At 41.8% G+C, this 27,303-nt stretch overlaps 1 protein-coding gene across 2 annotated transcripts in view; it reads left to right on the forward strand.

Moving 5' to 3' along the window:
- Positions 1-26,698, forward strand: part of LOC106568990 (serine/threonine-protein kinase N2) — a 56,855-nt gene extending 30,157 nt beyond the window's left edge. For both annotated transcript variants that reach the window (XM_014139924.3, XM_014139923.3), the window contains exons 3-22: positions 5,322-5,476; positions 8,911-9,040; positions 9,360-9,505; positions 9,966-10,179; positions 12,069-12,254; positions 13,959-14,068; positions 14,532-14,675; positions 14,899-14,974; positions 17,520-17,676; positions 19,402-19,540; positions 19,824-19,972; positions 20,349-20,424; positions 20,555-20,646; positions 21,702-21,878; positions 22,534-22,596; positions 22,684-22,760; positions 23,463-23,605; positions 23,885-23,992; positions 24,188-24,268; positions 24,516-26,698. In XM_014139924.3, the coding sequence (XP_013995399.1) occupies positions 5,322-5,476; positions 8,911-9,040; positions 9,360-9,505; positions 9,966-10,179; positions 12,069-12,254; positions 13,959-14,068; positions 14,532-14,675; positions 14,899-14,974; positions 17,520-17,676; positions 19,402-19,540; positions 19,824-19,972; positions 20,349-20,424; positions 20,555-20,646; positions 21,702-21,878; positions 22,534-22,596; positions 22,684-22,760; positions 23,463-23,605; positions 23,885-23,992; positions 24,188-24,268; positions 24,516-24,719 (2,627 nt within the window). In that variant the 3' untranslated portion in view covers positions 24,720-26,698. The remainder of the gene's footprint in view (positions 1-5,321; positions 5,477-8,910; positions 9,041-9,359; positions 9,506-9,965; positions 10,180-12,068; positions 12,255-13,958; positions 14,069-14,531; positions 14,676-14,898; positions 14,975-17,519; positions 17,677-19,401; positions 19,541-19,823; positions 19,973-20,348; positions 20,425-20,554; positions 20,647-21,701; positions 21,879-22,533; positions 22,597-22,683; positions 22,761-23,462; positions 23,606-23,884; positions 23,993-24,187; positions 24,269-24,515) is intronic.
- Positions 26,699-27,303: the final 605 nt, after the last annotated feature.

A 27,303-nucleotide genomic window follows, 5' to 3' on the forward strand; every position in this document is an offset into this window, starting at 1 on the left:
TCAGTCATACCATAAACAGGCATGTCGTATTTGCATGTACAGTACCGTCACATGTAGTTTTCAGCAAGTTCACGCTTGTTTTACTCCGGAGACTGCCACGGCGGGTTCCCCTAACTTCTGTACAGTTCGAAACAAATCCCAATGCTTTAAGTCATTTTGTCACTTCCTCATATTAGGGATGGGTAACACCAGTCGTTGGGGGCCGGAGTGGTGTCACTTGGTGCCAGCGCTCTCCAAATTCACCAAAGGAATGTGCTTTGTCTCAACAGACCTTTTTCCCGCTGAAACTCTTAACACATTCAAAAGCAGATACTGGAACAATATTTCTAACAGAGAACGTGGGGAATGGTCAGAGGCGATCTATAGAACACTAATGTAATTTTGTTTATTTTGTGACGTCATAAAAAAATGTATGAAGTAAATACTGTAACTTGGAAAGTATACCCACTGCATATATTTTACGATGCCTTGTGCATGTAAAATGAAAGATTATGAAAGATTATGAAAGTGTTTTTGTTAGGAGAGGGATGCGATTTGAGAAGTTATAAGAGTTGTTTTCCATGACTTTGCACAGTGAGTAATCACCGCCCCTGAGTGTGATCAGGGAGCGTGCCAGCCTGCCGGAACCGCCACTCTCGAGGAAACTGTATAAATGATGGGTTAAGAAAAAAACACATTGGACCAGAAAATCGTGAAGCTGCAGCTGCGCGTTTAAAATGGTTTGAACTTTAAATCTCAACACGAGGTGGAGACGATAAACTCACCTCCCGGACAATCACTGGTACGGCTGATTAGCTGTCTTAAGTAAGTTATCTTCTAAATCGAATTTAAGTAGGACCATCCTGTTACTCTGCTCAAACCATCGCATTACGCTACTCTCATCAACCCATTAGGGAACCATCGATACGGCTGTCTAGCCTATCTTTAAAGAAGCATCTTCAAGAGCGAATGGAAGGAAAATCAACTCTGTTCAGGATTACACGACAAGTCACCGGATACCGGACAACTACGAAGAAGGACAACAGTAGAAGAGTTGTTAGAACCATTTCAGACAATCAGATCCTTACAAGCATGTCTCAAAAAAAAACAACCCCCTTTCCAAGGCTGCCCCGGTCACCGAGAGATCCCTGGCGAACAAAGGCATTTCACGTAAATACATTTATGATTTCTTGCTCAAAGCGGGCGGTGGTTCGTGTGCAAAGTATATGGTTATTGTAGGTGGAAGTAGTTTCTGAATGTGGCAATGTTAAGTGTCTCTGTCCCTCTCTCTCCCTCTCCATCTCTTCTTTAACAAGCATCCATGCTGTTGTCATTCCGCTAGGGACCTGTTTTCAGCATCTCCAGTCAATAACCAGTGCAGAGTGTGTATGTTTATCCTGTGTACCCATTTAATTAGCTAGTAAATAAATAATGTAATTTTTGTAGTTCTGAATCATAAGTAAGGCTCAGGTTTTTGCAGATGCAAGGTTACGACTGTTCAAAATGATGATATGATACGAGGTTGTGATTAATAAGTTGACGGTTTATAGATGTGATAGGTAAAGACCTTTTTAGAGTTTAATTCGGGAGATGGTAACTCTTTAAAGAACCGCTCTCGTGGTGCCCCAGATCCTAATGAGTTAATTGTTACATGATTCATTTAATAGGGTAACAACTAAACATAGTTAATTAGATAAATAACAGTCTTCAGATTAATGTTAAAGTCAAGTCACGCCATTTTCGGGGACCACTTTTGGCTCATGACCACTACTTTCAGAATTACTGGCTAAAAGTAGTGATCACCGATATGGCATTTTTCACCGATATCCAATATTTTCCTTGCCAAAAAACCCGATACCGATAACCGATATTAAAAAATGTTGTGGCCTTTTTAAGGATTCTAGTACAGTTAAATACAGTTAATACCGCTGTGTCTGTGTGTGTTAAGGCACTGCATCTCAGTGCAAGAGGCGTCACTACAGTCCCTGGTTCGAATCCAGGCTGTATCACATCCGGCCGGGATTGGGAGTCCCATAGGGCAGTGCACAATTGGTCCAGCGTCGTCCGTGTTTGGCCGGGGTAGGCCGTCATTGTAAATTAGAATTTGTTCTTAACAGACTTGCCTAGTTAAATAAAGGTTACACACGCACACCACGCTGGCCAAAAAGTTATTTTGTTGGCATTTAAGTATGTCCCCATTACCAGTAAAACATAATCAAAACCTATTTCTTTCACTTACTTGCTGTGCTGTTTTTTTTATTTGTTCAGTCGTTTCATTTTCCACCATGATTTCTATGGAACGCCGTTTTGGGTCTTTGCCACTATTTGACGTGTCAAATAAGCTTGTTGACCAATCAGGACCTGAATATGACTGCACATCACATAATAAATTCATGCGTTAATAAATATTTTACGTAGTTATTATACGTTGATTACACTATCACTCGTATTTCATATGTCACAAGGATTCATCAATATGTATGCTATGATGCTGGTAAGTTGTCTCGCGCACCTACAGTGCTAGTCATAAAAAAAAGAAGCTAGCTAGCTCATGGATGCAAACAATGTTCTTCCCCAAAAACATAGCAAAACGACATAATCCGTTTCAGTAGCTATCGTTAGCTAGCTAACTATATAGCTCGGTGTCATCATCTAAAATAACCCTAATTTATAAGACAGTTCTTATTTGATTAATGGTGGTCGGACCATCTATGTGAAGCTAGCCACAATTAGGATTAGCCCCAATAGTGGACTTTGCGGTTAGCCTTCAAAATAAAAGTATATCATTGACAGTGATGCAAATGAATACAAATAGTAGAATTATGCCATAATTGAATAGATCATACTAAATGAGGTTGGAATGTTGTTGTTATATAAAATCAACAAAAGACAATCATTTGTTAATTTGACAAATCTGTTGAATTCACAGTGGATGAATTATACTTTAGAATTGCATTGGGGGCATACTTATTTCACTGTACAGCCTTACCTATGGATTGTGTATCAATGACGTGGGGTATCAGTCTACTCTGTGACACCCAGAGAACATTAGCATCATAGCTCTTATTGTGGGACTCTGAAACAACTGTGAATTGAGCCACATTTATTGTCAACCTATGTGTATTGAACATTATTCCAGAGGAAAAACAATACTGCGTGGATGTTTTGGAGTCTGATAACTCTGAGGAGGACGTTGGGAAAAAATGTATTGAGTAGACTGTTACCCCATTTCATTGATCCCCAATCCTTAGGTAAAGCTGTACAGTGCAATATGAATGTCAATACAAACAATAGGCTGACTGGGGAGGTGATTTCACAGAGTCACAGTCCCGCGATAAGAGCTACAACGCTAATATTTGCATTAACTCTTCAGTTGTGTTCTGTGGGTGTCACCGAGTAGACTGATGCCCCATTTCATTTCTTCACATTCCAACCTTGTTTAACATTATCTAGTCTAAATATGGCATGATTCCAACAATTGTAACCTTCTGCATCACTTCCAACGAGGTACTTTTATTTTGAAGGCAAACTGCAAATTCCACTATTGTGCCTAATCCTTATTGTGGCTAACTTCACAACACATAACCCGGTTAGGTCGAGCCTCACTAGCCAGATGAAGCTAGCTGGCTGCTTATAACTTTAGCTTTGGGCAACAGGGTTAAGTAGCTGGCTAGCTATTTCTTTTCATGAACTGAAGTTCAATTTCAATAGACAAACAACAAGTCAAATCAAATTTATTTGTCACATACACATGGTTAGCAGATGTTAATGCAAGTGTAGCGAAATGCTTGTGCTTCTAGTTCCGACCATGCAGTAATATCTAACAAGTAATATAACCTAACAATTCCACAACAACTACCTTATACACACAAGTGTAAAGGAATGAATACGAATATGTACATAAAAATATATAAATGAATGATAGCTGAACGGCATAGGCAAGATGCAGTAGATGATAAGAGTACAGTATATACATATGAGATGAGTAATGTAGGGTATGAAACATATAAAGCGGCATTGTTTAAAGTGGCTAGTGATACATTACATCAAGATGGCAAGATGCAGTAGATGTTATAGAGTACAGTATATACATATTAGATGAGTAATGTAGGGTATGAAAACATTATATGAAGTGGCATTGTTTAAAGTGGCTAGTGATACATTTAATTACATCAAGATGCAGTAGATGGTATAGCGTACAGTATATACATATGGGATGGGTAATGTAGGTAAACATTATATAAAGTGGCTAGTGATAAATTGATTACATCAATTTTTCCATTATTAAAGTGGCTGGAGTTGAGTCAGTATGTTGGCAGCAGCCACTCAATGTTAGTGATGGCTGTTTAACAGTCTGATGGCCTTGATATAGAAGCAACCTAGCTAATACTTACTTACAAGGATTCCTAAATCATTGCTAAGAATAGTGAAAATTACATCAGTTTCTACTGGTTATTGTTTTCAGGCTGGTTGTATTGGTGCTAGCTAGCTACTCCAGAAGTTGCGGTCGAACAAATAATGCTTTATTACCAACGCGATATTGGAAACACATCGTTCGTGGCCGGTGTTTGCTTGTTTGCAGACTTTTGTACAGCTTTGACAGTGCTACTGATAGTAGTGGTGGCACGTGGCTTGCATGTGCAAATTCAGAAAGCACAACATTCTAATAGAACTGTGTTATTTGACATGTCAAATTAAAAGTTTATTTAACATGTCAAATTAAAAGCTTATTTAACATGTCAAATAGTGTTATTTGACATGTATCTTTTTTGACACGCAAAGACCCAAACGGTGTTCCATAGTATGTTGTGAAGCTAATAGCAGTGACGCTATTACTGTGTAACTCTGGTAGGACAACATCTGATCGATTGCGCACTTGGTAACGTTAGTGTGTACCGGTGCTCGACCAATCGCGAAAGCCAACATGACCCACGACAGAGAACGGTTGATTGTCAAGGGGAATGAATTCCATTATCTGAAAGTTTCTTACTCTTTCAAATGACTGCTCGACTTGTTGGCTGCTCAATCCACACAGCAGACATTGTGGGCTAGGTTAGGAATGCTGTGTTCCACGTGTAGCGCCAAATTTTACGTGGCGTCATTACGTCATGTACCTACGTTATATAGGTATGCACGTCAGCTTTGACATCGGTTTTTCACATCGGCATTAAACGAGACATCGGGCCGATACCGATGTTGGCATTTTTAGCTAATATCGTCCGATTACGATATGTTCACCGATATGTCGTGCATCCCTTGCTAAAAGTATCGGAGAATCACTTTTTTAAGTTTTAATAGCCCAGCTTCATATCTTCCCTTCTGATCTTCTACCTTGTTTTTAGAGTGCCCTTTGACCCCGGACACCCCGGCCAGCGAGATAAGGATGTGCACCAGCAGCAGCCGCTTGGCCGCCCTGAAGAAGCAGAACGACATTGAACTAAAGGTCAAGCAGGGGGCAGAGAACATGATCCAGATGTACTCCAATGGCTCCTCCAAGGTACGACCTCTAACCTTTTGACTTTCATAAAGTCATTTTCAGTAGGGAACTCAGGGGACATGTTCATTAGGGCTCTCAACTTTATTTATTTTTTAAATGAGTGTGTCTTATTGGTCAAGTCCAGGTAGTCCCTCCCTGCAGTCTCTTGTTCACTTGACCATTCTTGTAAATAATCAGGTAGGGTTTTTCCAAAGCTTAAGAGACCACAAAAGCCATTATTCAAAATGTTGAGCTCAGTTACCACCATTCTAAATATGCAGGAATGCAATCTCGTCACTTTTCAGTGATGTTTGCCATTTTGATCCCAAAATAGGCCATTGTGTAGGTCTGTAAACAAAAAACTTTGGGGTGTGGAGGTCTGACGAAGAGTGTATCACCCATTGAGCTATAAAAGAGAGGCGCGAACAGATTGTTTCCCTGTGTAATCACTACTTCCTCTCTTGAAATGAATGACTGAGCACAGAATGCATCCCTACGCGTCCTACAAATAGAATGTCAGTTCAGAGTGTAATGCCAGATACAGTGCCTTCAGAATGTGTTCACACCCCTTGACTTTTTCCACATTTTGTTATGTTACAAAGTGGAATTTAATTGTCATTTTGTCAACGATGTACACCAAATACTCTGACAAAGGGGAAGAAATTATATATTTTTTGTAATAACGGAAAATATAACACTATCTTGATTTAGATAAGTATTCAACCCCCCCTGAGCCAATACATGTTGGTCCCTTGCCCATTTCAAAAATGTAATGGAGGATCAATATGATGTTGTCTGTGATTGTTTCTTTTGAATTGTGTCTTTGTTGTATGTTTGAAATGTTCTTGTCTGTATGCCTAAAACTGTACATGTCAACATTGTTTACACAGGGCACAGCCGTAAAAGAGAGCCAGGTCTCAGTCTGTTTTCCCTGTTAAAATAAAGATTTTTTTTTTTTTTAATTAAAAAAAATGTTAGAATCACTTTGGCAGCGACTACAACTGCGAGTCTTCCTGGGTAAGACTCTCAGAACTTTGCACACCTGGATTGTACAATATTTGCCCATTTATCCTCAAAAAATTGTCAATTTCTGTCAAGTTGATCATTGCTAGACATTCTTTTTCAAATCTTGCCATAGATTTTCAAGCCAATTTTAGTCAAAACTGTAACTAAGCCACCCAGGAATGTGTTTTAGGTTATTCTCTTGCTGAAAGGGGAATTCGTCTCCCAGTGTCTGTTGGAAAGCAGACTGCCTGTCCTTAGCTCTATTTGGTTTCTTTTTAACCTAAAAAAAAAACATAACATGATGCAGCCACCAAATCCTTAAAAATATAAAGAGTAGTACACATGTTGTGTTTGCCCCAAACATAACGCTTTGTATTCGCTCTCTCTCTCACACATATATTTATTTATGTAGCCAACTCTTATGCTGAGGGAGACTACCTAGTTAGTTACCACCAACCCTGCACAAACCAGTGGCTAACTCTGCTGCTGTACTTTGACTTTCTGGTTGTTCTGCCCTCTCTACCTCATTCACTGCTGCCCCAACCTTTTTTTTGCCACTCGGAAGTAGTTCAGAATATCCAGATTCTGACTGAGTGACAAGCGTTTTGCTGAGTGATGACAGTGACATCTAACCGGTGCTGTAAGGGTGGGAAAAGGGGTCAAGAGACGTGAGCGCTCCACTGCGTTGGGATATCTCGACAAGGCACTACGTCACTCCAGGGGCTTCTTGCAGTGCCTACTGCTTAGCGCAGTGTATAGATATTTTTTTTAATCATTAAAATGTCAGTATATATTTTTATACTGCAAAGCGCAAGTGGTGTGTGGTTATGGAAACTCATACTAGACCTGGAAGCCCAGGTCTAATGATGCCACTGGGCCCGCGGGCCACCCCCTTTTGTAGGCCCGCCGATCAATTTCCCCCCAAAACATTGTATAAAAAAAATAAGTACTCAGTCCGAGTCTCAACTTGCAGTTGAGAGATTTAGAATCGTACAATACACAAGGTGCATTTTTCAAAATTTGCTTGTGCATCAGCAGTTTCTCTGGTTATGCGTCACTGACAGTCACTCAGTTGGCCCATGTCAGCTAAAACATTTTTGATCGCTAAATTAGTCTAGCCAGCTATCTAACCTATGTCAGAATTACAGGAAATGAGTTATACAATTGCAAAATCCTCTCTCCGCCACATGGGAAAATGTGTAGAATTGCAGCAAACTTGCTTTAAAACAGCAACATTTTCTCTATGTCCATGGCAAAATGTGTAGAATTGCAGGAAATGAACTTTAAAACTTTATTTTCAATTAGGGCCCTCAAAAGGCTAGGGCAGGCTCTGACTGTTTGTGTGGGTATGGATGTGGGTACGCAGACCTGCAAGCCACTGTGGCCCCTCATGATGATTTGAGATGTTTTTGTTGTGGCCCTCAAAGTTCCCCATCCCTAAAGCTTAGAATTTTGGCGACCCCAGTGCTAAAATCAGCCATAGCTGACCCTGTGTGAGCTAACCGCTGTATAATAAGGTGTGGAATGTTGACGACCCCCGGTCAGTGGTCCCCTGCCGGAGCGCTTGTAGAGATTGGCACCATCCTGTGGGAAATAGCAGTGCCTGATGTCAGCCAGGAAATGCCTGTCAGACGGAAGCCTTTCCTGCCCGCTACACCGGCATAGCATAGCATGCGCCGCCAGAGGAATTCTGGGTGGAGTCGACTAGATTACTCCACGGGCCAGTGTGTACATGCTTCGAAGGTCACTGATAACACAATGACATTCTACTTTCATCTGCAGTGATTAACTTTTTCCATCCGCACGTTGAAAAATGTTGCACCAATTAAGGTCGAGATTTGAAGAGAAATGGGCTACTTTTGTAGATGTGGAATTTGGGTCAGGTGTGTTGTGTTGTTGTATTCATGTTTTCTCATGAAGCTGTTTGAATCAGATACTAATGAACGTCACACTGTACAGTTACCTTGTATGCTAGATGTGGACAGTTAACCTGTATGCTAGATGTGGACAGTTAACCTGTATGCTAGATGTGGACAGTTAGCCTGTATGCTAGATGTGGACAGTTAGCCTGTATGCTAGATGTGGACAGTTAGCCTGTATGCTAGATGTGGACAGTTAGCCTGTATGCTAGATGTGGACAGTTAGCCTGTATGCTAGATGTGGACAGTTAGCCTGTATGCTAGATAGGTGTCGCAGCGTAGCCTAGTGGTTAGAGCGTTGGACTAGTAACCGAAAGGTTGCAAGATCAAATCCCCGAGCTGACAAGGTACAAATCTGTCGTTCTGCCCCTGAACAAGGCAGTTAACTCACTGTTCCTAGGCCATCATTGAAAATAAGAATTTGTTCTTAACTGATTTGCATAGTAAAATAAAGGTAAAATAAAATGTGGACAGTTAGCCTGTATGCTAGATGTGTATACCTGATAGTGTGCGTTTTGATTTTTCTAACAGGACCGTAAATTGTTAGCGACCGCTCAACAGATGCTCCAGGACAGCAAAACAAAGATCGAGTTCATCAGGATGCAGATCCTCAAAGGCAGCCAGGCCAGCGAGTTGAGCTTTGACAACAATGACGTCATGGGTGAGAGACACACACACACACACACACACACACACACACACACACACACACACACACACACACACACACACACACACACCTGCCTGTGACTCATTGAGTCTGTGGCCTGTCCTGTGTAATCCCCTTTGACGCATATGGACACACACACAGTGTGTATTTGAGAACAACTACATTGCAGTCAAACTACGCAGAATTGCTGATCTACAAATGGCCTTCCATCCGAAATAACTATTCATTATGTGATCAAGATGAGCGATTCTGCTGAAATTGATCGCCGAAAACGTGCTGATAAGACTCTAACAAGGTCCTCTTTCTCCAGCCAAGCCCATCATCAGCCCGTTGGACCTACGGGTGGAGGAACTGTGTCACCACGCCAGGATAGAGTCAGCCGTGGCCGAGGGCGCCAAGAATGTCATGAAGCTCCTGGGCTCTGGCAAGGTCACAGAGAAGAGGGCACACTCAGAGGTATAGACCAAAGCCATACTTGAGTAAGAGTGCTGATCTCGGATCACCCCCCCCCCCCCCTTGTCTATATAATTATGATCTTAAAGGCTAAACTGATCCTAGGTCAACACTCCTACCCTGGCCCCAAGAACAATTAGACCAAAAAAAGGTATTCTAAAGCTATTGCTAAACTGTTAGACAACTCACTGTCAACAAACTTATACCCAAAATGGGAGCAAACACTTTCAAATGTCTGGGATGAACTCAAGGATTAAAAATACCTTTTCTGTTAACGTGTTTTTCCTGGATCATGCTCTGTAAAAACAAGTATGGGAGCAAACAAAGCTCTGAAACGGTGCAGGTACTCATTTTATTTTACTGAAAACAAAAATGAGTACCTGCACCGTTTCAGAGCTTTCACCCATTTTGTGCCTACTGAAGATTTTCCTGTTTTGACCTTTAACCTTGCTGTTCTCCCCAGGCCCAGGCCCGCTTCAACGAGTCCAGTCAGAAGCTGGACCTGCTCAAGTACTCCCTGGAGGAGAGGCTGAGCGAGTTGCCTAAAAACCACCCTCGCAGCAGCAGCATAGTGGAGGAGCTGTCCCTTATGGCCTCGCCCGCCCTCAGCCCGCGCTCCAGCATCATCTCCACCCAGAACCAGTACAGTACCGTGGCCAAGCCCGCCGCGCTCACAGGTAACGCGCCGATATCCCACAGCAGTGGTCACCATTTTCATGCTGTAAACCTCTCTGAATTTAGGGCTGAATGTTAACTTGGGATATGCGTGCTTAATTTGACGATAGTTTTAATCATGTATTAATGTCAATGGAAGATTTGTGCAAAAACTTGAGTTGTTCACACGGAGTTCAAGTTCTAGCGTTTTACATACTGGCATCTGGATTTCAGTCTTTTAAAAAGTATGCCGTTACCAATATATCAAGACAGCAGACCTGCCAACCTGCACGCATTTTCCGTACCATGCACGCAATTTGAGGTCAAAGCACGTTGGTACGAAAAACAACCCTAAAATCGGCAAAAATAGGCTTCTAGTTAGCACATTGTGATTTTGAAGTTAGCGCTGAGCCAATCAGAGGACTTGACTTGGGCCAGGAGAAAAAAATCTCTAACTCTCCACTCCGGACCAACCCCCGTAGTTGTTGTCCTATCAAGGGTGGTGGATAAATGAAGATAGTTCACTCAGGGTGTTTATTGTTGGAGAAAAAAATATGTTCCTTGTTTACTTAAGGGGGTGGCTCTCCCATAGACATTAATGCAATAACAGCTGGGTCTGGTCAAGTTAGTTCATTCCTCTTCTGTCTCTGGAACTATTTTCCTCCCTTGAGCTGGTTGGCAGCTCTCTACTTCGTCCGTTGATACCACTGATGTGTGAGGAAAAAGGGTAGGGAACGTGGAGAACAAACTGTTTGCCAAATACATTTTCCAAAGTTGTATGTGATTGTCAAGCACATAACCAGTATTATTTCATAGTTCGCTTCTCAGCTAAGGAGTCATTACAATGAAGGTAGTTAGCTGCAGCGTTGTTTAGTCAACTAAGCGAGAACGCTTTCTTGCCCGCACATCCTTTGATGGCCGCAACGGTAGTAGGCGCAAGAGCCTTGACGAGCAAGGAAACGCGCAATGGTGAGGTAGTTCAGTGCGCATTGCTGCGTGGATGACACCGACATGGCAGAGAGAGCTGTTCCACTAATACCATCCTTCACAGAAAGTTGTGTTAGACTGTTTAAAGATTAGTAGGCCTATGTTAATGACTCCATTCTTAATCTGTCCTCTTGATGTCATTGTATGTCAACAGTAGGCTGCTAACGATGTGATAGTAGTCAGTTCACCAATGATGACAAGGCATGTTGAATGAATGGCAGCCTAGTAGTCGGACCTAACTTGATGGAGCTCATATAAGCCTAGTTCAGTAGTTTCATATTCCAAATATTCTACTGTAAGCTAGACTACTACATTGCATCCAGTAATTGAATTATTTAGAATTTTCTCCCCAAACACAATTTCAGCAGCCAGTTTACATTTTCACTAGACTATCCACATAAAGACACCTATTCACTAGAATAATCATTACCCTGAAATGTAACCCCAAAAAATGTGAGTGTCATTGATACCACCTCAATTTAATTTAGGCTCAAACACAAGACTTCTGTATTGGCTAAATTGTTTGATATAATTTAAGGGTTGACTAACCCCATCCGGACATTTCCCCTACCTCACCTTAGGTCAACATCAGCACCACCTTGTTAAAAAATCCTAGGCAGAGCCCTGTTTGTCCATTTAAAATGTGTTTCTAGTTAGCTACTGAAAAGCAGCCAATTACCAAGTACCCATAAGTCTATAGTCTACCATTTCTACTGAGGCAGTCTGCTAACATCATTATCAGGTTAAAAAAGGTGTATTTGCCTATGATTTGAGCAGTGTGGGTGTCGCACGCACGCCGTCATGGGTTTCGCTGCCTCGCTGAAGTGGTACTCATAAAAAAATGACCATAAGTTGGTAGGTCTCGGACAGTATTTCTGTAGTACTGTGCTTTGCCCATCCTCTCAAAATCTCTCGTCTTCCCCAGGCACATTAGACGTCAGGCTCATGGGCTGCCAGGACCTGCTTGAGAACGTTCCAGGTCGTTCAAAAGCCGGTTCTGTGCCACTGCCTGGCTGGAGCCCCAGCGAGACCCGCTCCTCCTTCATGAGCCGGGGGAACCGCAACCGAGGCGCCAGTGCACGGAACCTCTCCAAGAGTGAAGATCTCTCTTGTGAGTCTCCTAACACCAGCAGTCTCTCCTACTATCAGCCCTCGATCAATAAGTGAATCCATTTATGTATTTTTTTTATCACCATCTGAAATCCAGGGATTTACAATGTTACAATATTTATACATATACTTAACAAAAATGCTAAGTGTTGGGCTCATGTTTCATAAGCTCTCCTAAATGTTCCATACGCACAAAAAGCGTATTTCTCTAAAATGTTGTGAATAAATATGTTTACATCCCTGTTAGTGAGCATTTCTCCTTTGCCAAGATAATCCATCCACCTGACAGGTGTGACATATGAAGAAGCTGATTAAACAGCGTAATCATTACACAGGTGTACATTGTGCTGTGGACAATGAAAGGCCACTCTTGAAAATGTCCAGTTTTGTCACATAACACAATGCCACAGATGCCTCAAGTTTTTAGGGAGGAGACAATTGGTATGCTGACTGCAGGAATGTTGCCAGAGAATTGAATGTTAATTTCTCTACCATAAGCTGCCTCCAATTCCATTTTAGAGAATTTGGCAGTATGGCCAACCAGGTTCACAACCGCAGACCACGTGTAACCACACCAGCCCAGGACCTCCACATCTGGTTTCTTCATCTGAGGGATCATCTGAGACCAGCCACCTGGACAGCTGATGAAACTGTCTCACGGAAGCTCATCTGCATGCTCGTCGTTCTCACCAGGGTCTTCACCTGACTGCAGTTCGGCGACGTAACCAACTTTAGTGGGCAAATGCTCACCTTCAATGGCCACTGGCACCTGGAGAAGTGTGCTCTGAATGGATGAATCCCGGTTTTAACTGTACCGGGCAGATGGCAGACAGCGTGTATGGCGTTGAGTGGGTGAGCGGTTTGCTGAACGTTGTGAACAGAGTGCCCCATGGTGGCGGTGGGGTTATGGTATGGGCAGACATGAGCTACGGACAACGAACCCAATTGCACCTTATCGATGGCCATTTCAATACACAGAGATACCGTGATGAGATCCTGAGGCCCATTGTCGTGCCATTTATCTCATGTTTCAGCATGATAATGCAGAGCCCCATACACAATTCCTGGAAGCTGAAAATGTCCCAGTTCTTCCATGGCCTGCATACTCACCAGACATGCCACCCATTGAGCATGTTTGGGATGCTCTGGGTCAACGTGTACAACAGCGTGTTCCAGTGCCCGCCAATATCCAGAAACTTCACACAGCCATTGAAGAGGAGTGGAACAACATTCCACAGGTCACAATCAACAGCCATAGATTAGGGCCTAATACATGTATTTAAATGGACTGATTTCCTTCTATAAACTAACTCAGTAGAGTTTTTGAAATTGTATGTTGTGTTTTATATTTTTAGTCAGTGTTGTTGCTTCTGAAATGGAACCTATTCCATATATAGTGCACTATTTCTGACCAGGGCCCATTTCCGACGCAGCTATATGCATACTTGACAAAAAAACACATTAGAGAAACCTTAAACCTGTCCAGTGACTGATTTTCCCCTGCCATCATCCCCTCAGCTTAAGAGTATGGATTGGAGCAAAACTATAAATATACAAAGCCGCAGCACTCTATGTAGTTTATCCTAAAGAAAGAACACCATGTTCATTTAAATGTCATGTCACTTGAACAATGTATGTATGAACAATACTGTAATATGTAGATTTTTGACTGGAAATGGTATTTCGTCTTTGTGTTCCTCTCCAGGTGAGATCAGTGCTGTGCTGAAGTTGGACAACACAGTGGTGGGACAGACCAGCTGGAGACCTGTCAGTAACCAGTCATGGGATCAGAAGTTTACACTGGAGCTAGACAGGGTATGACACACAGACAGACATACTTTTTTGTGTTCTTTTGATTAGTGAATAATGGTATACTTTTTCCTTTTTTAAATACCCTAGTGTGTGTGTTTTTTCACTTATTGTGCTTGCTAACTACTATGGGCAAATTGTCTTGATGCAAAAGAGCGCAGATCTGTGCGGAAAATATAGCAAAACCTCATCTGGCAGCGCAATTTAAATTTAGGTATTTTCAACAACAATGTGTTTTACGGAGACTACTATTTATGCATTGCTCAGTTCACCAGACGAGTTAACTAATTGCCTTCTAGTAATGCACATTGTTGAAGAAAGGTTTAAATTCAATCACGCTGCCACATTATAATGAGGTTGATGGTATTTGTCTGCACAGATCTATTTGCACCATGAACATGTCGCATGGGTTTTTAACTCTGCTTGCATATGTGTGTGCTTAACCTTGTGTGCGTTGTTTGACCTGCAGTCTCGTGAGCTGGAGATCTCGGTGTACTGGAGAGACTGGCGCTCGCTTTGTGCCGTCAAGTTCCTGCGACTGGAGGACTTCCTGGACAACCAGCGTCACGGCATGTGTCTCTACCTGGAGCCCCAGGGAACCCTGTTTGCAGAGGTAGCCCACTTTGACACTACACCAGGGTTGTGTTCAGAGCAGACTGAAATAGGGAGGGACTACCTCTGGACCTGTACAATTAAGAAATGTTCTTCTTTGTTTTCGGTGCTAGCGGTTTAAAATGTTTTCCATTGCTTGCCCTAATGAACATGACCCAGTTATCGATACCCTCCTATGATGAAGACTGTTTACTTGGTAAGCCTAACTATTGCTTTTTGTTCAGGTCACATTTTTCAACCCTGTCATTGAGAGGCGACCCAAACTGCAGAGACAAAAAAAGATATTCTCAAAGCAGCAAGGTAAATCATTGTTTTCTGAAGAAAAAAATATATATAACAGGGCCCAAAGTAGAAGACATCTTGTTTGATATTCAATAGGAAGTCCCCTCAAAGATTATTATATTTTTGTTTTTATATTATTTTTTATTTCTATTTGTTTTTTCTATTTTTCTTTTAAATTCTGTTTTCATTTGAGTTAGTTTTCAGACCTGATTTGCTTGTTTCTATTTAGTTAAAGTTGTATAAAAAAATATATTTATATTTCGTTTTGATGTTATTTAGTGTTAGGGACAGAAAGCATGCCTGGGAGGCTAGGAAGCATTTGTGTTGTATAGTTTTTTTGGGATGTCACTTTTTCCAACTAGGGGGCAGTAATACAATGTGCAAGTGACGTCTTCATACTTCCGGTTCCTGTCCCCTAATCTGTTGAATGGGCTTGATGATTATATCATAATTTGCGAAAACGCGGTCATTTTAAGACATACAGTGCCGTTGGAAAGTATTCAGACCCCTTGGCTTTTTCCACATTTTATTACGTTACAGCCTTCTTCAATGGATTAAATACAACAATTTCCTCAGCAATCTACACATCTACACACCCATAATGACAAAGCAAAAACAGATTTTTAGAAATGTTAGCAAATGTATTAAAAATAAGAAAGAGATCACTTATATACCTAAGTATTCAGACCCTTTCGCCTCCCGAGTGGCGCAGTGGTCTAAGGCACTGCATCGCAGTGCTAGAGGCGTCACTACAGACCCTGGTTCAATAACAGGCTGAGTCGCAGCCGGCCGTGACCGGGAGACCCATGAGGCGGCACACAATTGGCCCAGCGTCGTCCTGGTTAGGGAAGGGTTTTGGCCGGCCGGGATGTCCTTTTCCCATCACGGTCTCTCGAGCGACTCCTTGTGGCGGGCTGGGCGCATGCGCGCTGACTTTGGTCACCAGTTGTATGGTGTTTCCTCCGTCACATTGGTGCGGCTGGCTTCCGGGTTAAGCGAGCAGTGTCAAGAAGCAGTGTGGGTCTGAATACTTATGTAAATGTTTTTTTTATACATTTGCAAAAAATCTAAAAACCATTTTTTTGCTTTGTCATTATGGGGTATCGTGTGAAGATTGATGAGGGGGGGAAAAACTATTTAATACATTTTAGAATAAAGCTGTAACGTAACAATGTGGAAAAAGTCAAGGGGTCTGAATACTTTCCGAATGCACTGTATATCGAATTATTTTCATGGTTGTGGATGAATTTACTTCTGCCAGATGCCTTTTATTAAGCGGTCCATTACAGTCAAAAACCAAGATTTTCTTTTTTTTATATATATATATATATATATATATATATATATATATATTTCCACACTCTGCGGTTGGAATAATGTGTGACAATGTGTGCAATTCTTGAGAAATTGCTCTTTGTAAAGAAGCAATTTTTTCTTATTTTTTATCATTTTAATTCAAAACAATTAAGGTCCTTACCCAGAAATGATTTGATATTAATATTAAAATGGCTGTTTTTGCGCTTTTTGAAAACTATTCAAAAAGCCTACGAAGTTAAAAAACTACAAGGCTACTTCCTGGTAAATTACGTCACTTTCATAGGGTATACATAAGGGGTGCGCTCAGCAGAACGCAACGTTTTGGAACGTTCCGATAGAAATAGCCTATGTAGAACAAACATGTATTTTTGATATGTAGAATAGGGAATCACATCAGCTTTATTCATGGCATTTCAATCTGCAATGTTTGAGAATGTTTGGGATCTGAACGTAGCCAAGGTCACAGGTTAGGTGAGGTTGAAATTATAAATTCAATCTCAATGTGACTTGGATTTAGAAGGACTAACACAGGGACTGGTGCAAAAAATGTGGCGGAAGGAAGCTCTCTCTCGCCCATGTTCACACCAGTAGGGGTTTACACCAATCCAATGCTTTTTAACTTTAGTAGTACATGTAAGAAGAATCAAGTTAGCTACCTAGCAGAGTTTTTTTCCCCTTGATAGCTAGTGATAGTGAAACATCACCATCTCCTGGCAGCATTTACCTGCCAGATTCATTAGCTTGAAACCCCTTTTTGGAATTTTTTGCCAAAGCCGAGGGCAAAAACATAACATCATTCATAATGGTTTTTATTTTTGTTCGTTTTGGAGTCGAAGGTAATAGTTTCGGTATAGTTTTAGTTTTTCAAACAGGTTTGTTAATTATTTTATATTAGATTACTAAATAGTTTTTTTAATCATTATTAGGTTTAGTTTACTATAATAACCTTGGCCCAAACAGAGAGAAACTTTATATGTTTTTATGGAAAATATACATTCATTTCACGTTACTCTGAGAAATCATACAGTTGTCTTCAGTTTTCGTTGTCCACTTTGTATGGTTTAATTAGGTCTTTTACACTAAATATAGGTAATCAAATTGTGGTGAGGTGATGATCTCCATGGTCACCTGGGGGTCATAAGGTCATGCCCTGTAGGGGTGTTGTGATGATTAGTGTTCCCCGTCCGGCTTTGTGACCGGCGTTGAGGTTAGTGTGTCACTTACCTATCCTGCGTTCCCTCCTCAGGGAAGACGTTCCTGCGTGCTCCTCAGATGAACATCAACATCGCCACCTGGGGCCGCCTGGTCAGAAGGGCCATACCTACAGTCAGCACTAACTCCTACAGCCCACAGGTGCCTGAGATCGGGCCCAGCAGTCTTCCAGGATCTCCAACACCCACCAGGTATATATAGAACAGGCGTGAACACACACACACACACACACACACACACACAGACACAAACACGCACATAGGTCCAACAGACTGCACTTGGCAACCTGGGCCAGACACACACTGTCACATGCCTTCTTAAAGTCTTTATCCCACATGCAAACAGTGTGTAATACAGACATACAATGCCTTGCAAAAGTATTCAGACCCCTTGGATTTCTTCACATTTTGTTACAAAGTGGGATTAAAATGCATTTAATTGTCATTTTTGTTGTCTACAATCTACACAAAATACTTTGTCAAAGTGTAATGTATTTATTTATTTAAGATTTTTAAAAATCACATCTTAAATATAGTCGTTGCATAAGTATTCAGCTCCTTAGTTTAGGCAAGCCAAAATTGGCTCAGGAGTCAAATGTGGCTTAACAAATCACATAATAAGACACGTGGACTCACTCTGTGTGAAATAATGGTGGTTGACTCGTGTGGCTCAGTTGGCAGAGCATGGTGTTTTCAACTCCAGGGTTGTGGGTTCAATTCCCACGGGGGACCAGTATGAAAATATATTAACTCACCACTGTAAGTCGTTCTGGATAAGAGCGTCTGGTAAATGACTACAATGTAAAAAGTATTGGATTTCAAGCAAAGATTAAACCACAAAGACCAGGGAGCTTTTCAAAGGACTCATAAAGAAGGGCAGTGATTGGTAGATGGGTAACAATAACAAATCTGATATTGAATATCTCTTTAAGCATGGTCAAGTTAATAATTATGCTGTGGATGATGTATTAAACCACCCAGAAACATCAAAGATACAGTCATCTTTCTGAACTGAGCCGCAGGACAGGAATGAAACTGCTCAGGGATGTTACCATGAGGCCATTGGTGATTTTAAAACAGATACAGAGTTAAATGGCTGTGACGGAAGAAAATGTAGGATCAACAACATTGTAGTGACTCCACAATAAGGACCTAGATGAGAGAGTGAAAAGAAGAATACAAATATACACAATACAATACATGTTTTGGAATATTTGTATGCAATAAGCCACTAAAGTAATACTGCAACAAAAACACAGCAAAGGAATACACTTTTTGGCTTAAATCCAAAGCCTTATTTATGGGTAAACAGAACACATCACTGAGTAACTGCTATTTTCAAGAATTGGTGGTGGCTGCATCATGGTATGGGTATGCTTGACATTGGCAAATACTGGGGACTTTTTCAGGATGACAAGAAACGGGATGTAGCTAAGCACAGGCAAAATCCTAGAGGAAAACCTTGTTCAGTCTGCTTTATTCCAGAGACTGGGGGAGGAATTCATCTTTCAGCGGGACAATAACCTACAACACAAGGCCAAATCTACACTGGAGTTGCTTACCAAGAAGACTGTGAATGTTCCTGAGTGGACTTACATGTGCTTGAAAATCTATTTTGATAAGAATTATGGGCAAATATTGCACAATCTAGGTGTGCAAAGCTCTTATAGACTTACCCAAGAAGACTCACAGCTGTAATTGATGTTAAATGTGGTTCTAACATGTATTGGCTCAGGGAGCCAAATACTTATGCAATGACTATTTCAAATTTCTTCCAATTTTACATTCAAGTATTTTGTGTTATTTGTTGACAAAAAAATGACAAATACATTTTAATCCCACTATGTGAAGGGGTCTGAATAATTTTGCAAGGCACTGTATTCCTCTGTAATTAAGATGTGGCACCTTCCCTTCCAGTGACATTAGTGACCCGTTGGTGACCAAGCTGGACTTTGACAAAGAGCCCACCTCGGGACCCAAGCACTACCCTTTACCCGCTGGCATCAGAGAACCACTGGCACAGGACAACAAACTGCCCGACAAGGAGGAAGTACAGGTACGGACATGGGGTTACCATGGAGATGCCCGATTTGGAGGAAGTAGTGACATGTAGTCATATATGGTAATGTTCATCCCAGTTCAAGTGAATTAAAACATGAAACAACTGTCAATGGAAACCTGAGTCGTGTTCAGTAAAATAACAATACAAACGCTAAACGGGGGGGGGGATGTACTGAACCTGAACATTTTTCCGTTGCAAAACATTTTACTACAGTTTGCCATACTGAACACAACCCCACTGCCCCCATCCTCCTAAGAAGTGTGCTCTGTCTTTGCAGGATGCACTGGCATCGTTTGACTTCTTGAACAAGAGGAACAGCATAGCGGTGAAGTCGTCGGACCTAGACAGACGAGACAACGTAGTAGAGCCGGAGATCCAGCCTCCAGACCTGGAGCTCACAGCCATACAGAATGACACAGAGATAAGGTATGGCTCACTTAACAATGTGCACGTTTGGATGAACGACTACGTTGCGGTTGGACTGCGCAGAATCACTCATCTACAAATCACCTTGCATCCCAAATAACTACTCGGTATGTGATCAAGATCAGCAATTCTGTGCCTCTCTTAAAAACTGGTCCTCTCAAATAGGCTGAATATCTGCGACTCCAATGCTGTTTGGGGAGAAACTCGGATGCATGCATGACTTGCTTTTAATCGGTTTTTGATTGGTTACAGTTAATGTATTGGGGCAGTGTATTTTGCCCAGCTTCCATGAGAACATGCATGATTTCTTTGGGGGCTTATTGAAAGCAATAGTTTGTATTTTTCCATGTAATATGATATCTACCTCCATTTCCAGGGAAGAAGAACAATTTCAGTTTAGTCTCAAAGACTTCAAATGTGTTGCAGTCCTTGGTCGTGGTCATTTCGGAAAGGTACATAGTACACACCCAACCCATTTCTCGATCCTTTTCACAGCCCTTCTAGAGAAAGGAGCTGTTTCTGAAAATAAAATAAAAACCTAGCTTACCTAAAATGTCTCCTCTCTTCCCTCACTCCACACAGGTATTGTTAGCCGAGTATAAAAGCACGGGAGAGATGTTTGCCATCAAAGCCCTGAAGAAAGGAGACATTGTGGCTCGTGACGAGGTGGACAGGTACGGGGCTCAACCTGAGCACTTAAACCAGTTAGGGCTGATACTGATGCCTTTTTAACTGTTTGCTGAGCGTAACAGCTTACCTTTGTTCAACTGTGTTATTCAGTTCAGAGTTGACTACGGCTTTCGGTTTTGTACATCACCTTCAAACAGCCGAAAATACTATGACGTACTCTGACAGTGTGATTAGTAGTAATATAACTATCAGTAGCAATCAACAGGGTTAAAGTATGGTTTTGTCTGTCAGTGAAGAGTAGGTATAAATGTAAAGTTGAAGGCTCATAAAGGATTTTCGTATTCTTTTTGTGTATTTAAAAAAAAATGGATAGTCAGTTTCCTTGTGTTACGTACAGGACCCTAATGTATTCTCTAACAGCCTTCAAAGAATGTCAGAAATTCAATGTGTCCTCACAAATATATTCCTGGAAAATCCATCAAATGCTTCTAGAGACCGAGTTGGAAGATGCAAACTGACAGAATTCTTTTTAAGGCCCGGTGGGGGTTAGCAAAAGAAATGTACTGCTGTAGTAAATTGTACATCAGCTTCAAACAGCCGGAAGTATAATATTTTTGGTTATTAAAAATATATAATGATTCTTTGCTTGTTTTGTCACCTAAACTGAAATTAGGCAAACATTTTAAGAATTTTAGCAACCATGTAATGGCAGAGTGATTTCTACATATTTGCTCCTGTAACAGTTTGTCGTTTTCCACCTGGGGAATAAGATATTAGCTTAGCTTTCTGACCCAAGAGTTTGGGCTGATTTATTTTCTGGTCCTCTGTTGCTCAGTTGGTAGAGCATGGCTCTTTCAACGCCAAGATAGTTCGTTCTATTCCATGGGGCGCCTATACGTAACAAATGTGTGCACACATATCTGTAGGTCGCGTTGGGATAAAAGCGTCTGGTAAATGACTTATTGTATATTATGCATTTTCATTTCAGGAATTGATTTACACATGGGATTTGAGTAGCGTTGAATACCTTTTGTAATCTAAGAATCTTGCTCAGGTATCAGGGGCTTACATTTTTGTTTCTCTCTCTCCCCCCCTCCAGTCTGATGTGTGAGAAACGTATCTTTGAGACGGTGAACAGCGTGCGCCACCCGTTCCTGGTCAACCTCTTCGCCTGCTTCCAGACGCAGGAGCACGTGTGCTTCGTCATGGAGTACGCTGCCGGAGGAGACCTGATGATGCACATCCACGCTGACGTCTTCTCCGAGCCCAGGGCCATGTGAGTGTGACACCAGGGTCCTGTTCATTTTACATTTTAGTCATTTAGCAGATGCTCTTTTTCAGGGTGACTTACAGGAGGAATTAGGGTTCAGTGCCTTGCTCAAGGGCACATTGTCAGATTGTTCACCGAGTTGTTTTTTTTTGTTGTACCTTTTGGTTACTGGCCCGACGCTCTTAAAACCACTTGGCTACCTGCCGCCCTGTTCAATAGGCAGACAACTTTTTGATGCAGAGCGAAACAGGGAGGAACTACCTGGATTTGTCCAATAGGAACACTGATTTTCATTTTCCTTTTGCAAAAGCTTTTGCTACAGTGTACCTTAGTCAATATACAAATATTATGCAAAGCAACCCATAAAATCATGACTTGCATTTTTGTTGTTTTGGGGGGTTTAAAGGCTCACTTGCTTTGTGAACACTGATGTTTTGCTGCTGCACTGAGATTATTTTCAGGAGCCCCCTCACCAATAATGCTTGTGCAATTGGCTTTGAACTCGTGTCTTAACTGCTCACCCACATATCCAGTGTCTTGTATTCACTTGTACCCTACATCATATTATAAAAGTTTATATATTGTAAAGTGGATTCTCTCCTGATTTCTCTGATTCTTTGCTGACCCCAACTGTTTATTTTTATTTTTTTGTCTTTGGTAGATTTTATGCAGCTTGTGTCGTATTGGGATTACAGTTTTTACATGAACATGAGATTGTGTACAGGTAAGCATATTTCCATTCACTGGGTGAATATATGCTCTGATATGACACATATTGATGGTGATTCTCATGACTTTGTTTCACTTTCAGAGATCTGAAGCTTGACAATCTGCTATTGGACACTGAGGGCTATGTAAAAATCGCTGACTTTGGCCTTTGCAAAGAGGGTAAGTGGGACAAACACAACCTCAACTTCATGTCACTTTTCCAACACCATTGAATGTAAAATTAAATGTATAATATCCTACATCTGACTCAGTCAAAACCTTAACTCTATATCTAAGGTCTCAGCTGATCTGAACCTTATGTTGGTGTCAAACGTACATGTCTGGTGGCTCCCGAGTGGCGCAGCAGTCTAAGGCACTGCGTCGCATCGCTAGAGGCCTCATTACAGATCCGGGTTCGATCCCGGGCTGTGTCGCGACCGGGAGACCCATGAGGCGGCGCACAATTGGCCCAGCGTCGTCCGGGTTAGGGGAGGGTTTTGCCGGTGGGATGTCCTTGTCCCATTGTGCTCTAGCGACTCTTTGTGGCGGCCGGGCGCATGCACGCTGACTTCGGTTGCCAGCTGTACCGTACAGGTGCGGCTGGCTTCCGGGTTAAGCTGTTAGTGTGTCAAGAAACAGTGCAGCATGGTGGGGTCATGTTTCGGAGGACGCATAGCTCTTGACCTTCGCCTCTCCCGAGTCCGTACGGGAGTTGCAGCGATGGGACAAGACTGTAACTACCAATTGGATACCACGAAATTGGGGGAGAAAAATGGGTAAAAAAAAAGTACCCAAAAAGGCAACTTCAGTACCCATCATTTACATGTCTGCGTGTAAAGTTTCTGTACTAAACATGTGTCATGGTTATGTGTATTCTGGCAGGAATGGGGTTCAGGGACCGCACCAGTACGTTCTGTGGCACGCCAGAGTTCCTGGCCCCCGAGGTTCTGACGGAGACGTCGTACACGCGTGCTGTGGACTGGTGGGGTCTGGGGGTCCTCATCTTTGAGATGCTGGTTGGAGAGGTTAGTGGGTCTCACCTTCACACCTGTCATATGGATACCAACTCAGTGTTATGACTGGTCAATACTTTGTCAGCTCTGAGAACAGAATATTTTAGAATATTGGCATTGAATTGACAAGATTATGATTTTTTGGTTTGTTGCCTTTATCACAATTGTCATGACCTTTCTAACATTATATACATAGCCGGTCTGGTCAGTACATTCCATGTAACAAAAATATATATATTATATATCATTGACTGTATGTTGGAAAAAAAAACGTTTTTGCCCACCCCACAGTCTCCCTTCCCTGGGGATGATGAAGAGGAGGTGTTTGACAGCATCGTCAACGATGAAGTCCGCTACCCAAGGTTCCTCTCAACGGAGGCTATCTCCGTCATGAGAAGGGTGGGTTCTGGATCCCTTAATAAACTCACCTCAAATAGTGCACTAACCTCAGATTGATCCTAATGAAACACAACACCTCAAACTACTGCCATCAGAAATCGGAACGCGTGAAATGAGAAGAAGCAAAAGACAGTTGCGTCATTGAATTACAGCTTCAGTGTTTATTCTACTTTGTTATGCTCTTTTTGTTTGTAGCTTTTGAGGAGGAGTCCAGAAAGACGTCTGGGGGCAGGAGAGCGAGACGCAGAGGAAGTAAAAAAACATCTGTTCTTCAGAGTAAGTAAAGAATGTTCTACTTTCTCATATTTAATGTCTTTCAACATTCTAAACAGAGCCACAATTTTAGGCAATGTGGATACCACAAAATGACATATGTAGTCTCCTGTTCATTAGACTTGCCTAATCTTGGTTATTGTCGCAAACAGTTTTTCTCATGAGGTGGATGATACAGTACAAGTCTATCCTGAGAGTTGACATAAATTCACTATTTCCTCACCCATTTTCTCTCCCCCCCCCCCCCCAGAATATGGATTGGAACGGACTACTGGCCAAGAAGGTTAAGCCTCCATTTGTCCCGACCATCCAGGACTCCAACGACGTCAGCAACTTCGATGACGAATTTACCTCAGAAGCGCCAATCCTGACCCCACCCAGAGAACCTAGGGCGCTCAGCGGGGACGAGCAGGACATGTTCTCTGACTTTGACTACATCGCAGACTGGTGTTAGCCCCCCCCTTTTCCCTCCTCCTCCAAATGTGTTGAACAAACACACACTGTGAACCAACCAACACAGCGCTGACTGACTGTAGCTCACCATTTTTTAAACGCCTCTTTTCCAAACCAACGTCGCAAAACGGGGGATCAAACGTCACTCTACCATTTAAAGACCCCCCCCCCCCCCACAACTGAACCCCCGAGGTTATTCTTTAACAGAAAGAGAACAACATTTTTCTTCTCTTTAGAAACTTCGGCGGGGAAAAAGGAGGAGTGAGGCCTCCAGCGCATGTCGTGTCTATTGTCTGACCACTGAGAATGTTGTCAAGTGAACTCTGTCAAAGGAAATGCCGGCAATATAACCGTGATATTGAATAACATGATTGTTACGTTTTTTTTTATCATGTACAGAATAGTATTCCTCTGTATTTTTAACAAGTCATTTCGCAAGCCCACTGCCATAACTAAATGACTTCTGTAAGGGTTAACATGTATGCCATGTTGTATTACGCATTATGAGTGCTTTGAGCATTTTATCACTGAACCGTCACTTAAGGTTAAAGACAACAAACATCTTGACTACTACTGCCTCGTCACTTGAAACCCAAGGTCTCCTTTTTAGTTTATCCTGGTCTTTCTCTCCCCCAGTTGTTTTTTATTTTTTTTTATTTTAAAGATGCCTTAAAATGTTCCTGTTTCTACCAAAGCTTAGAGCTATGTCTAAGAATAGAGCCCAGAAAACTTTTATTTTTAAACGGATGATCACAAAAGCGGTGCATCTAGTGTTAGTCGTCGTGGATTTACAGAAACTCTATCCCTCATGTACTGTGCCCATGCCAGTTTTACATGAGCTTTAACTGTATCGTTTTAAGGGTTTCTTTATGTAGTGCTGTATGGTTGTTGAAATAGTGTCATTATTGCGGTAGAACAGTTCTAGACTACACAGCATACCACACATCAACGGAGACGGCACCATTTTAAACGTGGTCATTTGTAACACACACTACGGAGACCTATCCTGACATGGCTCCTTCTGGTGGATTCCTAGCACCAAAAAGCACTGGCCATATGTATCCAAGCGTCTTGGAGTAAAGTGCCGCGATTTAGGATCAGTTTTGCCTTTTGGATTGCAAATAATTTTATATGGGACCTGATTCAGAATGAGCACTCTTACTCTGAGACCCTTGATATATACGGCCCCAGATCTAATTCTTGAGGGGTAACAATGCATTCAGCTAGCAATGTTGTACTCTTGAGGGTAGAATCAATTCCTCTAGCATTTCTAACAGAGTTTATCAGTTTCATTCCAATCGAATTGAAGCCAAGAGTGAATTTAGTATTTCTGTTGACTTTCCATTCACTCCCCGAATTGACTGAGTTGAAATAGAATTGATCCCAACCTCAATACCACAATCATTCTCTTAACTGAAGAAGATACAAGAGCAAGGGGATCTCACAGCCTGCAATGATTGGACATGGTCAAATGGTGGATCTGAAGTGACTGATACAGTACAGCTGATTACCAAAACCCATCCCTCCAGTCCTGACAGTGGGACTATGGAAAACCGTGATGGGTGAAGTTGCCTCTTGGTTAAAGTTAGGATTGGGTAAGGGGGGACCTAATTCTAGGGGAAACTTGACTCTGGAGTGTAAACTAAGCTCAGTGCCAGTTTGTGCAGACAATATGTAAATGAATCACTACAAGGGAGGGCAGGGTATATTTTATATATATGTACACACAATTAAGCTGAAAGTACTAATTTTATCAAGATATTTTTGAATTATCTATGTTTAGCGTAATTATGAAAAAAGATTGTACAGTTTTTTTGGGGGGGGGCTGTTTGAGCATGTTACAGACATACAACCTTTTTTTAATGGTACACCACATTGAAGTTACACAAGACTGTTGAACCTGGTGTAAAGAAGCATTTTGCAGTCGTCGTTTGTCGCCTATCATGAATGCACAAATTAAATGTCGTTGGAGTGGTGCTACTTCCTTTGCATATCGTATTCTATTGGTGTCAGCACATCACTCACACAACTCTGCTGTCTTTGCTTTAAGAATCTCCCGTAGAACTGGCCATCAACATACTATGGCAGTCCACTGTCCATCCATGTCCCAGAGACTATATATCTTACTGAACTCAGACCATAGAGGACTCATCTGTGCCATTTTATAGCGTATGTGACAGCATAAGGCAGCGCCTTTCAGGTTACAACCCATAGGAATTCCCACGCAGTGTATATGTTAAAATGGCGCTGCCACATGCTTAAACAGCCTTTTGGCCACTAGAGGCCTCTATCATTCTCTATAGCCCCTTTTATACCTGGTTCTACCATGCATCCTTTGTCCTGATCTTGTCCTCCATTCTGATTGTGCCCACATTTTCAGATGGGTGTAGATGATTAAAAGACGCATTTTGATCAGATTGTGATGTTCCTGGCCACCCTCAGAGGTAGTCAGGCATGCATTGTGCCTTGATATTTTACAAGTGTAGATGGTGAACACATTTAAATAATTATTCTGTCTTCTAAAAACATTGACAGGTGGCACCATCGACTTATGGCATCAATATCTCTTTCAAAGAATAGCTGTT

The sequence above is a fragment of the Salmo salar genome, chromosome 14, assembly GCF_965601325.2.
Source record: "Salmo salar chromosome 14, fSalSal1, whole genome shotgun sequence".
Classification (NCBI taxonomy): domain Eukaryota; kingdom Metazoa; phylum Chordata; class Actinopteri; order Salmoniformes; family Salmonidae; genus Salmo; species Salmo salar.